Source organism: Pristiophorus japonicus, chromosome 2 (assembly GCF_044704955.1).
Source record: "Pristiophorus japonicus isolate sPriJap1 chromosome 2, sPriJap1.hap1, whole genome shotgun sequence".
Classification (NCBI taxonomy): Eukaryota; Metazoa; Chordata; class Chondrichthyes; family Pristiophoridae; genus Pristiophorus; species Pristiophorus japonicus.
Window position 1 is genome coordinate 40410597 of NC_091978.1, and position 14346 is coordinate 40424942.

Below are 14346 nucleotides of genomic sequence, written 5' to 3' on the forward strand. Positions count from 1 at the left end.
CTCCCTGTCTGTCAAGATATCTGGACATAAATTGGGCTTTGTTGCCTTAGAATGGGAGTACGAGGCCCAATTACCACAAGAGTGCCTGAAATTGAGTTGGGCTCATTTTCAGGCATTCCTGGTGGCCACCTAAAACATGTTCGGTCCATTGCAAGGGACGTAACCGTTGTTTTAGGTGGTCTCACAGAAATTGGGCAACGATGAGATGGGCAGGGGTCAGGCCTGCACCAATCGAATTCTTCAGCAGTTGGCACCAAAAGGCAAGTTTTGTTTTTACATAAAAGTGGGAAGAAAACACTTCCTGTTCAGCCAGAGGGAGCAGGAGTACTTCTTCAACTTACTCCAGTTTACGCGATTGCCACCCCGCCACCCCCAAACACTTCCTCCTAGTTCCCTCCCTCGGTATGTACCTTCGTGCGGCTGCCGGCGAGCAAAGTGGTTGCACATTTGTTATCTTCAGTGCACAACCTGCCTATGGAGACGCCGACTGGATTTGCAAATTTTTTTAATGAGGCCTAATTTTGTGCCGGCTTTTCAGCTGGGGCACACCATGACCTTGCCCCTCCCTACTTTAGCAACGTCATAAACCCGACAATGCAGTCCGTACTTTTCTGTCTTCATTTTTCCCCTTTGTTCCACCATGATTTACGTTGGAAGTATTTTTTTCTCCTCCTCATTTGAAATTTAAAGCTCATATCTGTCTGTCAAGTGAGAGCTGTCGCTTTCCTACATTACCACAGGGACTGCACTTCAAAGGTACTTCTTTGCCTGTAAAGTGCTTTGGGGCATCCTGAGGTTGTGAAAAGGTGCTATATAAATAATAATTCTTAAGTTCCCCAAATGATTGCTCTATCTCTACACAAGTCCCCTTGCCTCATAGGTAGCTGCAATTAGCATTTTTATGATGCTAGAAGTGCCGTCATTCTTCTTGCTATTTTAAACCACAGGTGGTGTACTGAAAACAGAATGCTTTCCAAATAAAATTTAAGGCAAGTGGTATGCCGAGTATTGCATCAATCTAACCAATTTTCAGTATTTTAATATAATTTTTTCAGCCGTTAAAGTTATTGTTGCCACTTGCTAAGTTATACCTTTTATTTATTCTGATCGCCTTAATTGTCCCACTGATAAGTAATCATACTATTTGCTTGGTAATTTTAGCACTCTCACTGAGTCACTGCCTTCAAATAAAGCTGTTAAATACTTGTGCTCGTGGGTTGTTTTTGTGCCTACATGAATACAGGATATAATTTGAGAGCAAAAACAGATTGACAAATGAAGTTTGCAATACAAATCGAATCATGTCCTCTGATTTCAGAGTCCACTCTTTAATAACATTTGGATATATGGTTGTGAATACACATTAAGTGCAAGGTACAGTAAAGCTATGTTGATATGGTCACAAAATCTTGAGTCCTGAACGCTATGGATTTAAAAAAAAATTATTACTATTATTAAGAACATAAGTAATAGGAGCAGGAGTAGACCACCTGCTCCCCCGAGCCTGCGCCGCCATTTAAAAAGATCATGGCTGATCTGATCTGATCATCAACTCAGCTCCACTTCCCTGTCTGCTCCCCAGAGCCCCTTATCGCTCAAAAATCTGTCTATCTCCACCTTTAAATATATTCAATGACTCAGCCTCCACAGCTCTCTGGGGCAGAGAATTCCATAGATTTACAACCCTCAGCGAAGAAATTCCTCCTCATCTCAGTTTTAAATGGGTGACCCCTTATTCTATGTCCCCTAGTTTTAGTTTCCCCTATGAGTGGAAATATCCTCTCTGCATCCACCTTGTCGAGCCCCCTCCTTATCTTATATGTTTTGATAAGATCACCTCTCATCCTTCTGAACTCCAATGTGTATAGGCCCAACCTGCTCAACCTATCTTCATAAGTCAACCCCTTCATCTCCGGAATCAACCTACTGAACCTTCTCTGAATTGCCTCCAATGCAGGTATATCTTTCCTTAAATACAGAGACCAAAACTGCACGCAGTACTCTAGGTGTGGCCTCACCAATACCCTGTACAGTTGTAGCAGACTTCTCTGTTTTTATACTCTATTCCCCTTGCAATAAAAGCCAACATTCCATTTGCCTTCCTGATTACTTGCTGTACCTGCATACTAACTTTTTGTGTTTCATGCACAAGGACCTCCAGGTCCCTCTGTACTGCAGCACTTCGTAATTTTTCTCCATTTAAATTATAATTTGCTTTTCTATTATTTCTGCCAAAGTGGATAACCTCACATTTTTCCTCATTATAGTCCATCTGCCACATTTTTAGTTTAGCCTATCTCTGTTAATGTGGTTAAATATCCTGCTGTCTTTCCTCACTGCTCAGTATATGTTTGCTTCTTTGGTTGTGCACAAAGATTGCAATCCAAGAGAATAAACTTCTTACCATGTGCAATGCTTTAAGAATTGAACGTGTATTGAGCACAATAAATTTTCTCTGACAGTAGAATGATTGGAACTTGGATCGTAAACTAGAAACAACCTAGAATTCCACAGTAATGTGTGTGTATAAGGAAGGTAGGAACACTTCCCATGTACTGATCTGTTTTTCCTACACAATATTGATTTGTCGGGATGAAATAATTTGTAAGTTTATATTTCAATAGGCCACTGCATTGTTATTTTTCTATCTAGGCATACTCTTCATGGTACTCTTCTGCTTTTCTCTTCTAGGACTTGGTGAATATTGACATGTTTCTCACAGCAAAGGAGGTAGAAGAGTCACTCGAAAGGCAAGAGACAGCTACTTGTCTGGCCTGGTGTCATGACAACAAATCAAGGCTGAGGAAGATGAAGGTGTGTTCTCAAAATGAATTGTGGCTCTTGGTTTATAGCCAAAATGGTTTTGAGTGGCTCTTGTTAATAACCAGAGTGTGTGTGCATTATGATTGCTATATCTAGCGATCAGCTAAAAATTATTACCATGGTTCAAATATTCAAGTTGTCATTTAACCCTTCACCTTCAGGAAACCAAAAAAGTAACTTCCATTAACAGCTGCAGAAAACGTTGAAAGTTTCTTGATGGATTATTGACGCAAGAGTTTTAATTTGTTAAAACGCAATTTGTACTTTTAAGCATCTGTGAAGCTTATATTTTAAATATCAAACTTTCCAAAAAGCACATAATAAAATCTTCTTCCTCATCACACTTTGGTGTCACCCATGAGGGAGAGGGGGTGGGGGGGAAATCTGAGGATATTTCTCTTCAATAAACGTGTACTCTTTGAGGTTGTGATTTGTCCACTCTGTTCTGGGTCAAATCCAAGTTCTTTTTACTTCATTTTCAGTAGTAAATCTGTCACATCAGAAAAATTCTTTATCATCACAATCTATTGGTTCTTTATTTTGTGAAACAATTCATTCTCTCCCTATACTGCTTATTATGTCGAGAGATTTTGCTTTTAGAATTACATGGGTTCTTGAGTAATTTCACCAATACTATTTTGGATGCAGCGTGTTCCGATCAATCCAATCTGGTCAACCAGGTTTCAGCCACTAGGCAATACAAGTTTTGAAATCAGATGTCAGTGGAGGGAAGTATACAGTGATAGGTATTGGGACCACTGCTCTTTTTGATATACATCAATAGTCTGGAATTGGGTATAGTGGGCATAATTTCAAAGTTTACAGATGGACTTGGTGTACTGGGTACAATTCTGGTTGTCATATTATAAAAAGGATATAGAGGCATTGGAGAGGGTGCAAAGAACATTTACGAGGATGATACCAGAAATGCGAGGGTATACCTATCGGGAAAGGATGAACACACTGGGTCTCTCGCCTCTTTAAAAAAGAAGGCTGAGGGATTACCTAATTGAGATCTTTAAAATTATGAAAGGTTTTGATAAGAGTAAATAGAGAGTGTGTTTCCAGTCGACCATAACTAGAGGCCATCAATATAAGATAGTGGAACATAAACACCAGCATGGTTGGGCTGAATGGCTTGTTTTTGTGGTGTATATCCTATGTATTCCTATGAAACTAAGCTTTTAAGTGTAGTAAACAGTGAGGAAGATAGCAGTAGATTTCAGGAAGACATCGATTCGTGAAATGGCAGGAAGGTGTGCTGATGAAATGTAATGCTGTGAAGTGATGCATTTTGAAAGGAAAAAATGGCAAGGCAACATTAATTAATTGGTACAATTTTAAAGGGGTTGCAAGAACAGAGACCTGGGAGTGTATGTACACAAATCTTTGAACTTTTAAAGTTGCTGAAACTTTTTTTTTGAGTGTGTACTTTATAAATAGAGGCATAGAGTACAAAAGCAACGAGGCTATGGTAAACCTTTATAAATCACTGGTTAGGCTTCGGCTAGAGTATTGTGGCCAATTATGGCACCAGACTTTAGGAATGATGGCGAGGATGCAGAGGGAATTTACCAGACTGGTACCAGTGACGAGGGACTTCAGTTATGTGGAGAAGCTGAGATTGTTCTTGTTAAAGCAGAGAAGGTGAAGGCGATATTTAATAGAGGTGCTCAAAATTATGAGGGGCTTGATGGAGTAGATAGGAAGCATGTTTTATACTGGCAGGTGGGTCGGTAACCAGAGCACACAGATTGGCAATAAAATTTCGGTGGGGTGGGGGGGGGGAAGGGGCGGTGGAGAAATGAGTGTTTTTTTTCTGCAGCAAGTTGTTGTGATTTGGAATGTACCACCTGAAAGGGAGGTAGAAGCAGACTCAATCGTCGCTTCCAAAAGGGAATTGGACATAAACTTGAAAAGGAGAACTTTGCAGGGCTATAGGGATAGATCAGGGAAGTAGGAGCAATTGGATAGCTCTTTCAAAGAGCTGGTGCAGACACAGTGGGCCGTATGGCCTCCTTCAGTGCTGTATGATTCTATGTTGTCATGGTTTATTCCTAGTAGCAGATTAGTACACTACTAGTTTGTTGTTTTCCAAATAATTAGATATTGTTCAACTTTTCAAACTGGAAGATTTTTTACAAATTCATTCATAGGATGTAGGTGTCACTGGCAAGGCTGGCGTTTATTGCCTATCACTAATTGCCCTCGAAGGTGGTGGTTATCCGCCGCCTTGAATACAACAAAGTGGTTTGCTCGGCCATTTCAGAGGGTCTGGAGTCACATATAGGCCAGAAGGGCAGCAGATTTCATTCCCTAAAGGAGATTAGTGAACCAGATGGGTTTTTACGACACTCTGGTAGTTTCATGGTCAGTATTACCGATACTAGTTTTTTATTCCAGATTTGTTTAAATGAATTTAAATTCCCCAGCTGCTGTGGTGGGATTTGAACTTGTCACGGGATCATTAGTCCAAGCTTCTGGATTACTCGTCTAGTAACATAACCACTATGCTACCGTACACTCAACACAAGTAAACTGAAGCTTGATTTTTCTCTAGGCAGTAAGAAATCCTGGGTTCTAGTTTTGTAGGGAACTGCTCTTCCCACTTAAAATACAGAATCAATAAAGCACTCACTCTACCACTGTTGGGTTAAGTATGGAATTCAAACAGCAGCAAGAACTGAACCACACACTGATTTGGAGCACGGGATTGGTGAGAAAGTATCTGTCACCTTCTATGACAGTTTACAACACTGAAGGTGTACGTTCGGCCCATCGTTTCTGTGCCAAACGCAAAAGAGCTTTCCAGCCTAATCCCACTTTCCAGTCTTGGTTCGTAGCCTTGAAGGTTATGACACTTCGTGTCAAGTGCATATCTAAGTACTTTCTGCCTCTACCACCCTTTCAGGCAGTGAGTTCCAGACCCACATCACCCTCTGCGTGAAAACAGTTCTCCTCACCTCCCCTCTAATTCTTCTAGCAATTACTTTAAATCTATGCGCCCTGGTTATTGACCCCTCTGTTAAGGTAAATGGGTCATTCCTATCCACTCTATCTAGGCCCTTCATAATTTTATACTCCTCAGTTAAGTCCTCCCTCAGCCTCCTCTGTTCCAAAGAAAACAACCCCGGCCTATCCAGTCTTTCCTCATAGCTAAAATTCTTCAGTTGAGGCAACATCTCAGAAATCTCCTCTGCCCTCTACTGCAGTCACATTTTTCCTGTAATGTGGTATGCAATACTGTAGCTTTGGTCTTGGATCAGCTGTTGATCTGACGCTGGGTGTAGTTCTGTGACTAGCTCCTCAGAAATGTCTTCTTCAGACACACACTTCAGTTTAAAAAAAAAAGTGTCTCTATTTCAAAAATAATTCACACTTTGAAGGCATGCTAAGTGCTATAATTATGTGTAGGTTTGTTTCGCAATTTTATCTTTCATGCCAAAGCATGACCTTTCCCTACCACCAAATAGCATATAGCGTTACAGCTCTCTATGACCATGTGTAGGAAAATTGTGCATAAACCTATTGATGACTCAATTAAATTATCATCATTCAAAGAAACATAGAAATCTACAGCGCAAAAGGAGGCCATTTCGGTTCATTGTGTGCGCTGGCCGACAAAGAGCCACACAGCCCCTGGTCAGCAGCCCTGAAGGTTACATATAAACCCATGAACAAGAGCATCCGGCCCAACCAATCCGCCCTACACAACTGCGACACACACTGCGCCGCAACATTCTACACTCCACTCCAACCGAAGCCATATGATGATCTGGGAGAAGCAAAAAACCCAGGCCAATTGGGGGGAAGAATCTGGGAAAATTCCTCTCCGACCCGTCCAGGAGATCACTCTGGCCGTCTTTGATTCCCTGCAGTACTTACCATCCTATCTGCACCAGCCAACAAGAGGTTATCTAGTCTAATTCCAATTACCAGCTCTAGGTCCGTAACCCTGCAGGTTACGACATTTCAAGTGCCCATCCAAGCACCTTTTAAATGTGGTGAAGATTTCTGCATCCACCACCCTTCCAGGCAGTGAGTTCCACACCCGCACAACCCTCGGCGTGAAGAAGCCTCCCCTCAAATCCCATCTGAACCTTCCACCAACCACCTTAAAACTATGCCCCTTGTAACTGACCCTCCACCAAGGGAGATAGGCCCTTGCTATCCACTATATCCAGGCCCCTCAAAATGTTATATGCCTCAATGAGGTCTCCTCTCAGCCTCCTCTGTTCCAATGAGAGCAAACCCAGCCTATCCAATCTGTCCTCATAGCTAAGATTCTCCATTCCAGGCAGCATCCTCGTAAATCTCCTTTGCACCCTCTCTCGTGCAGTCACCTCCTTCGGATAATAAGGCAACCAGAACTGCATGCAATACTCTCGTTGTGGTCTAACCAGAGCATTATACAATTTAAGCATAACCTCCCTGCTCTTGTATTCTCGGCCAATAAAAGCAAGCATTCCATATGCCTTCTTAACCACCTTATCCACCTGGCCTACTTTCAGGGGTTTGTGGACGAGCACTCCAAGGTCCCTTTGTTCATCATCACTTTTAAATGGCCTACCATTTAATGTATATACCCTTCCCTTATTAGTCCTCCCCAACTGCATTACCTCACACTTCTCTGAATTAAATTCCATTTGCCACTCTTCTGCCCAGCTGACCAGTAGACTGCCCAGCTGACCAGTAGATTGATATCCTCCTGCAGTCCATGACTTTCCTCTTCATTATCAACCACACAACCAATTTTAGTGTCATCTGCAAACTTCTTCATCATACTACCTATGTTCAAATCTCATCATCATAGGCGGTCCCTCGAACGAGGATAACTTGCTTCCACATGAATTCACAGATGTTTCAATGAAGGACTCGATATTCCAGTCCTGAACTCTAGTTGAAAGGGTGGAAGATGCCTGTACATGGATTTTTTTAACGTGTGGTGACCGTTGCACATCAGCCACCGCACGGGCTTATATTTGGTGCGGAAGTGCGGTAGTAGATCATGGCTGATATGCAGCGAGTGTTTTATGCCGGGGGAGCGGCAAGAGATCATGGCGGAGGTGCAGCAAATGAGGGTACAGGCCCAGAAGAGCTGAGAGCCCAGGGGCTCTGCAATATGTGTGCGCACTTGGTCCATGCAGCAGAGCAGATCTCCAATCGTCCTGGTTAACCCTTGCCACTGGATTCAAATCTAGATCATTGATGTATACCACAGAGCCTTGCGGAACCCCACTGGAAACATCCTTCCAGTCACACAAACATCCATCAACCATTACCCTTTGCTTCCTACCTCTAAGCCAATTTTTTGGATCCAACTTGCCACATTGCCCTGGATCCCATGGGCTTTAACCTTCATGACCAGTCTACCATGTGGGACCTTTATCAAAAGCTTTGCTAAAGTCTACATACATTGCATAGTACATACTACCCTCATCGACCCTTCTGGTTACCTCCTCAAAAAATTCAATCAGCTTAGTCAAACACCATCGTCCCTTAACACATCCGTGCTGACAGTCCCTTTCTAAATGTAGATTTATCTTGTCTTTCAGGATTTTTTCTAAAAATGTTCCCGAAACTGAGGTTAGGTTGTAATACTCGGCCTATCCCTTTCTCGCTTCTTAAACAAGGGTACCACATTAGCAGTTCTCCAACACCATGCCCAAATCCAAAGAAGACTGAAAAATGATGGTCAAGGCCTCTGCTATTTCCTCTTTTGCTTCGCTCAACTGCCTGGGGGATGCAGTTCATCTGGGCCTGGGGACTTATCTACTTTCAAAGCTGCTAAATCCCTTATTACCTACTCTCTCTTTGTTTCATCCAGAATTTCACACTTCTCCTCTATAGCGGTATCTGCATTGCCCCTTTCCTTTGTGAAAACAGACGTAAAGTATTCATTAAGAACCATACCAACATCTTCAGCCTCCACACAAAGATTACCCTCATGGTCTTTAATAGGCCCTACCCTTTCTTTAGTTATCCTCTTGCTCTTAATATATTTATAGAACATCTTGGGTTTTCCTTAATCTTACTTGCTAAAATTTTTCATGCTCTCTTAGCATTCTAATATTCTTTTTAATTTTACCTCTGAACTTTCCAGAGATTCTACAGTATTTAGCCGTCGGTATATGACATAAGCTTCCCTTTTTTTTTCTTTATCCTCCCCTGTAAGTCCCTAGACCTCCAGGGGGCTCTGGAATTGTTATTCCCACCCTTTTTCTTTTAAGGGCATATGTTTGGCCTGAGCCCTCCGGATCTCCTCCTTGAATGCATCCCAGTGATCCGACTCTGATTGACCTACAAGTCCACTGTGGCCAAATCACTGCTCAACTTAGCAAAGTTAGCTTTTCCCCAATTTGGGACTTTTATTCCTGATCTATCCTTGCCCTTGTCCATAACTACCTTGAATCTGACTGAATTATGGTCACTGCACCCAAGTGCTCTCCCACTAACACCCCTTCCACCTGCCCACCTTCATTCCCCAAAACTAAATCCACAACCGCCCCCTCCCGTGTTGGGCTTGTTACATACTGACTAAAAAAGTTCTCTTGAATGAATTTTAAGAATTCTGCACCCTCTATACCCTTCACACTAAATTTGTCCCAATCAATATTGGGATAGTTGAAATCCCTTACTATTACTGCCCTATGATTTTTGAACTTCACAGAAATTTGCCTACATATTTGCTCTTTTATCTCCCTCCCACTGTTTGGGGGTCTATAATATGCGCCCAGCAGTGTGAATGCCTCTTTTTAATTTTTTTTCAATTCGACCAATATGGCCTCATTTGATGATCCCTCTAACATATCATCCCTCCTCACAGCTGTAATAGTTTCGTTAATCAATACCGCAACCCCCCCCCCCCCCATCTTGTTTAAAAATCCTTTAACCAGGAATATTGAGCTGCCAAACCTGCCCCTCTTTCTTCCATGTCTCTGTAATGGCTATAATGTCATACTCCCACGAGTCTATCTGTGCTCTTAACTCATCCGCCTTATTCGCTATACTCCTTGCATTAAAGTACCGTATATACTCGCGTATCATGCGACTTTTGAAGACCTAAATTGTAACCTAAATTTGGGGGGTAGCATGATACGCGAGATACAAAATTTGCGGGTGTGAAGTGCTGGTCAAGATTAGGCTGTTAGGCTGTTAAGCAGACCGTATCCACGCTGAATCTCGGCAGGTATCTCCTGGGCTGGATTGCAGCCTCTATTGTCACTTGTACTGTATCTTTGCTGTGGTCTAGAGATCGCCACCCACAACTCCCTCTGAAGTTTGCTGCATTATTAGAGGCTTTAACAATCAAATCTCCATCTATCTCAGCCCATGCTTCTTTTACCCGCAAACACAGTAGAGGCAAATCCGGAGCCTTCATATTCCCTCCCTTCGTAAATGATTTCTCTCCTTCCATCATCCAGTCATTCCATTTCTTTCTTATATTGTCTTTAAATGGCTTATTAATGGATACGTCAAGTGGCTGAACGACGCTAGTCAAGCCAGCTGGAATGATTGCTATATCGGTGTTCGATTCGCGAACAGCTTTCACAACAGAATCCACTCGATGTTTCATGATTCGGTTGTTAAGGTCTGTATTCGATCGTTGTTATGTGTTGGGTACTTGTTAAACTTGTTTGAAAGCCTAGCCGAGTGGCATCTGGTATCTTAAAAAAGTGACTCGCATGATACATGAGATATATGATAAAATCATGTTTTGGGGACGAAAATTTAGGGGTCGCATGATACGTGAGATCGTAGGATACGCGAGTATATACGGTATATATCATTTAGCACAGGAAGACCTCCTTGATTACTACTTACTAACCCTCGTTTCCTCGGTCTTACAGATTCACTTTCTAAATTCTTGCTATCCAATTTCAGCTTTACTTCCTTCCCTATTGAATTTGTTCTCGGGTTCCCATCCTCCTGCCAAGCTAGTTTAAAGTCTCCCCAACAGCACTAGCAAAACTCCATGAGACGATATTGGTCCCGGCGCTGTTGAGGTGCAACCCGTCCGGTTTGTCCAAGTCCCAGCTCCCCCAGAAGTGATCCCAATGCCTCAGGAATTTAACGCCCTCTCTCCTACACCAACTCTCCAGCCACGTGTTCATCCTCTCTATCCTTCTATTCTTATACTCATTAGCACATGGCATCAGTCGTACCTTTTGAGGTCCTACGCTTGAATTTTTTTTTCTAGCTCCCTAAATTCTGCCTGCATGACCTCATGCCTCTTTCTATCTCTGTCGTTGGTCCCGATATGGACCACGACCTCTAGCTGTTCACTCTCACCCCCCAGAATGCCCTGCGTCCACTCTGTGACATCCTTGACCCGGGCACCCAGGGAGGCACCATACCATTTTGCAGCCAAGTCTACGGCTGCAGAAACGCCTGTCTGTTCTCCTAACTATTGAATCCCCTACCACTAAAGCTATTTTATTCTTCGTCCCTCCCCGCCGAGCAGCTGAGCCACCTGTGGTGCCTTGGACTTGGCTCTGGCCCCAGAGGCACCATCGCGCTCACTGGTGCTCAGAAGAGAATATCGGTTGGAAAGCAAGATGGACTCACCAGGGAACTCCTGCGCTACCTACCTAGCATTCTTTCGCCGTCTGGTGGTCACCCATTTCCCTTCTACCTGCATGCTTTTAAGGTGTGGGGTGACCACCTCCTGAAACGTGCTATCCACGTAGCTCAGCCTCGCGGATGCACGGTATTGACTCCAGCCGCTACTTAAGCTCCGAAACGCAGAGCTCGAGTAGTTGAAGTTGGAGACACCTCCTGCACACAAGGTTGTCTTTGCCGCACAAAGTATCCAGGACTTCCCACGTGCCGCAGGACATGCACTTGACAGGACTGAGCTGCCTTGCCATCCCTATAATTAGACTTGCCTAATTTAAAATCTAATTAAAAAGAGAGAGAGATACTTACCAGTCAAACAGCTAACCACTTATCTGCCCGGATGAGGCTGTGAGCTCCTCGCCAGAAGTGAACTCCTCGCCTACCTCTGGCCCTCCTGCTCCTTGGACTCCTGGCCGCTCGGATTCGCCGAGGTCTGGGGCCACTCGACACTCGAATTTTAGTCCTGTCCGACCAGTCGGAAACTAAATTGTCAAAAGGAACAAAGGGACCTGGAAATTCAGATGCTTAAACCACTAAAATTACCAACACAAGTTGAAAATAGAGTTAAGATTAACAATGATCTCCCGTGCCCCATCTGAGAGCACCTCACAAAGGTAGGACATTTTTGTTAATCAACACAAATGTCCTCCCAAATATTACGTTTCTGTAGCAACGAAAACTTCACTATATTTAGTGTCACGGGTGTATATGTACTGTTTAAAAAGTGATGTTACCATAATCATGGTGAGGAGTTAGAATTACTGACATTTAAATGAAAACCCATGAAGCAATAATACATATTTCAAACAGTGCCATTGTATTCATATCATTGCTGAAACAATGAGTCCTTTGTTGCAAATGCACAAACCGTTTCAAGAAAATAGTTTTCTTGCCAGAAAAAAGACGAGTAAGGTCTCACTGTGTAAGTTAGCAGTTGATGAAACTGAGCTCTGTACAATTAACCCCAAATCTCATCCATTTCAGCAAATGCTGATGGGCCAGATTGTGCTGTTGTTCGACTTGCACTTGCCCACAGACTTTCTATAGGGTTTTGCACAGCAAGTTGCTCTCAGCGAGACATCCAAATGACACACTGCCCTCTATAGGACATCTGGAACCTATGCGAACAGGGCAAGCAACTGTGTTTCTCCTGAACCAATCGTGAATGAGCAGTGCAGAGTCTGAACCCGGAAGTGTCAGTTAGAATGGTGAATTCAATGTCAAATCAGGTGCAGAAAGTGAAATAGCGAGAGAGAAAAAAAGAAAGATTAGATTAGCAGAGAGATAAAAGACAAATAAAAAGTTTATAAAAGATACATTTTTTAAAATCTTCAAGAATAATTAAAAGCTGAAAGGAATGAGACTCCACACTGGTGAAAGTTAATCTTTAGTGCCAGAAAGGTTGTCTAGTAATAATTAACATTTTACCAGGCCGTTAAAAGGGTACTTAGACTGAAAGGAACAGACCCTAACTTTTTCTGGCACTTTTAGTCCGTATCTACATCATAAGCACAGGAACTCCGTTCGGTGTATTTTGAACAGTGAGTCGGAGGGCGAGATACCATTATAGCGCAGTTTACGGAAGACAGCAACATCTGGATTTTCACATTTAACTGAACACTTGCGCTCTGTGGAGGTTGCTGTCCGATCTGCGCATAAATAACAGTGAGCGCTGTTGGCGAAACTGTTCTCACAGCAAAGTCCGGCCACTATGTATTGCTGTTTTTTTGGAGTTTCTGCGGTTTTATGCAGGAGATTTTTGTGAGACCTTCAGTTGAACCAGTTCTTTTGTGTTAACAGAGCTGCCTGGAGTTCAGTCTGAGGATTCAGGAGTTCATTGAACTTATCCGACAAAACAAGAGGCTGGAAGCTGTCAGGTATCATGAATAAGATTACCACTCGCTCTTGAATTGTGGAAGTGCAAAGTATATACAATATGTTTTCTTAAAATAAAATGTATTTTGCTTTTAATTTAGTTAGTATAGTCCCATCACTAACATTACACAGATGCTAATTTGGGATTCCAAAATGACTACTAATTATTTGCTGTAATTACCTGCCATTATTGGCTGTGTGAGTGATTTAACCATGGATAATGTTTTGAAATTTTTAGAATAATTTATTTTCTATCTGATATTTTTTTTTAAATTAATTTTTGGCTCTTGCAGGGGTCATGTTACTAATTTTGAATTTTTTCTTTGATGTCTCCAGTGAGTAACGAATGTGCACAAGTTCCCCTCCTCTTAATTCTCCATTAACAGTGGGCCCAACCAAGTTTGCCCCTCCGCTTAGGTGCGCCGACTTTGTAGAAGAAAAACCATGCCTAAAACTTACCATGGTATTCTCCCCGCTGCTGGAATGTTGCAGGCCCTTGGCGTAACTCACCAGAAGCAGTGGGGGGCGGAACCAGGCCCCGGCGCTGAAAACAGTGGCGGGACCTCTGCACATGTGCGCTAGAGTGCGCGCGCATGTGCAGTAGCTCCTCGCAGCCCGAATCTCTGCGACGCTCTGCAGGCTGTGTGGGAGGGGCCTGAAGCACGCCGCCGTTAGCCCTGGCCGACCTTCCCTTCACTTCCCTTCTCTTCCCTTCCGCCACCCCCCCCCCCCCCCCCCCCCGCCCCCGCCAACTATCTCTGGCTACCTGCACTGATTTCTTAGTTCACCGCAAGGTTTTTCTGTGCGGACACAAAGTGGCTACATACTCTGATCTAAGTTAGTTTGGAGTAACTTTTAGCTGTCTAAACTTGCTTAAATGACCAAAAGTAAGTGGCTGGTAACGCCCCCTTTTGGAAAATAAAACCTAAAGTTTAAAAGAAACCTAACTGACTCACTTACATTGGAGCAAATTAAATGGGCAGAATTGCGATTTTTAAGTTACTCCAAAAAAATCTAGTTGCGCCAAAA

At 43.0% G+C, this 14346-nt stretch overlaps 1 protein-coding gene across 1 annotated transcript in view; it reads left to right on the plus strand.

The window, feature by feature from the left end:
- Nucleotides 1-14346, plus strand: part of maea (macrophage erythroblast attacher, E3 ubiquitin ligase) — a 221144-nt gene that overhangs the window by 136907 nt on the left and 69891 nt on the right. The window contains exons 4-5 of the mRNA XM_070866887.1: nt 2692-2814; nt 13243-13319. Coding sequence (XP_070722988.1) covers nt 2692-2814; nt 13243-13319 — 200 coding nt within the window. The remainder of the gene's footprint in view (nt 1-2691; nt 2815-13242; nt 13320-14346) is intronic.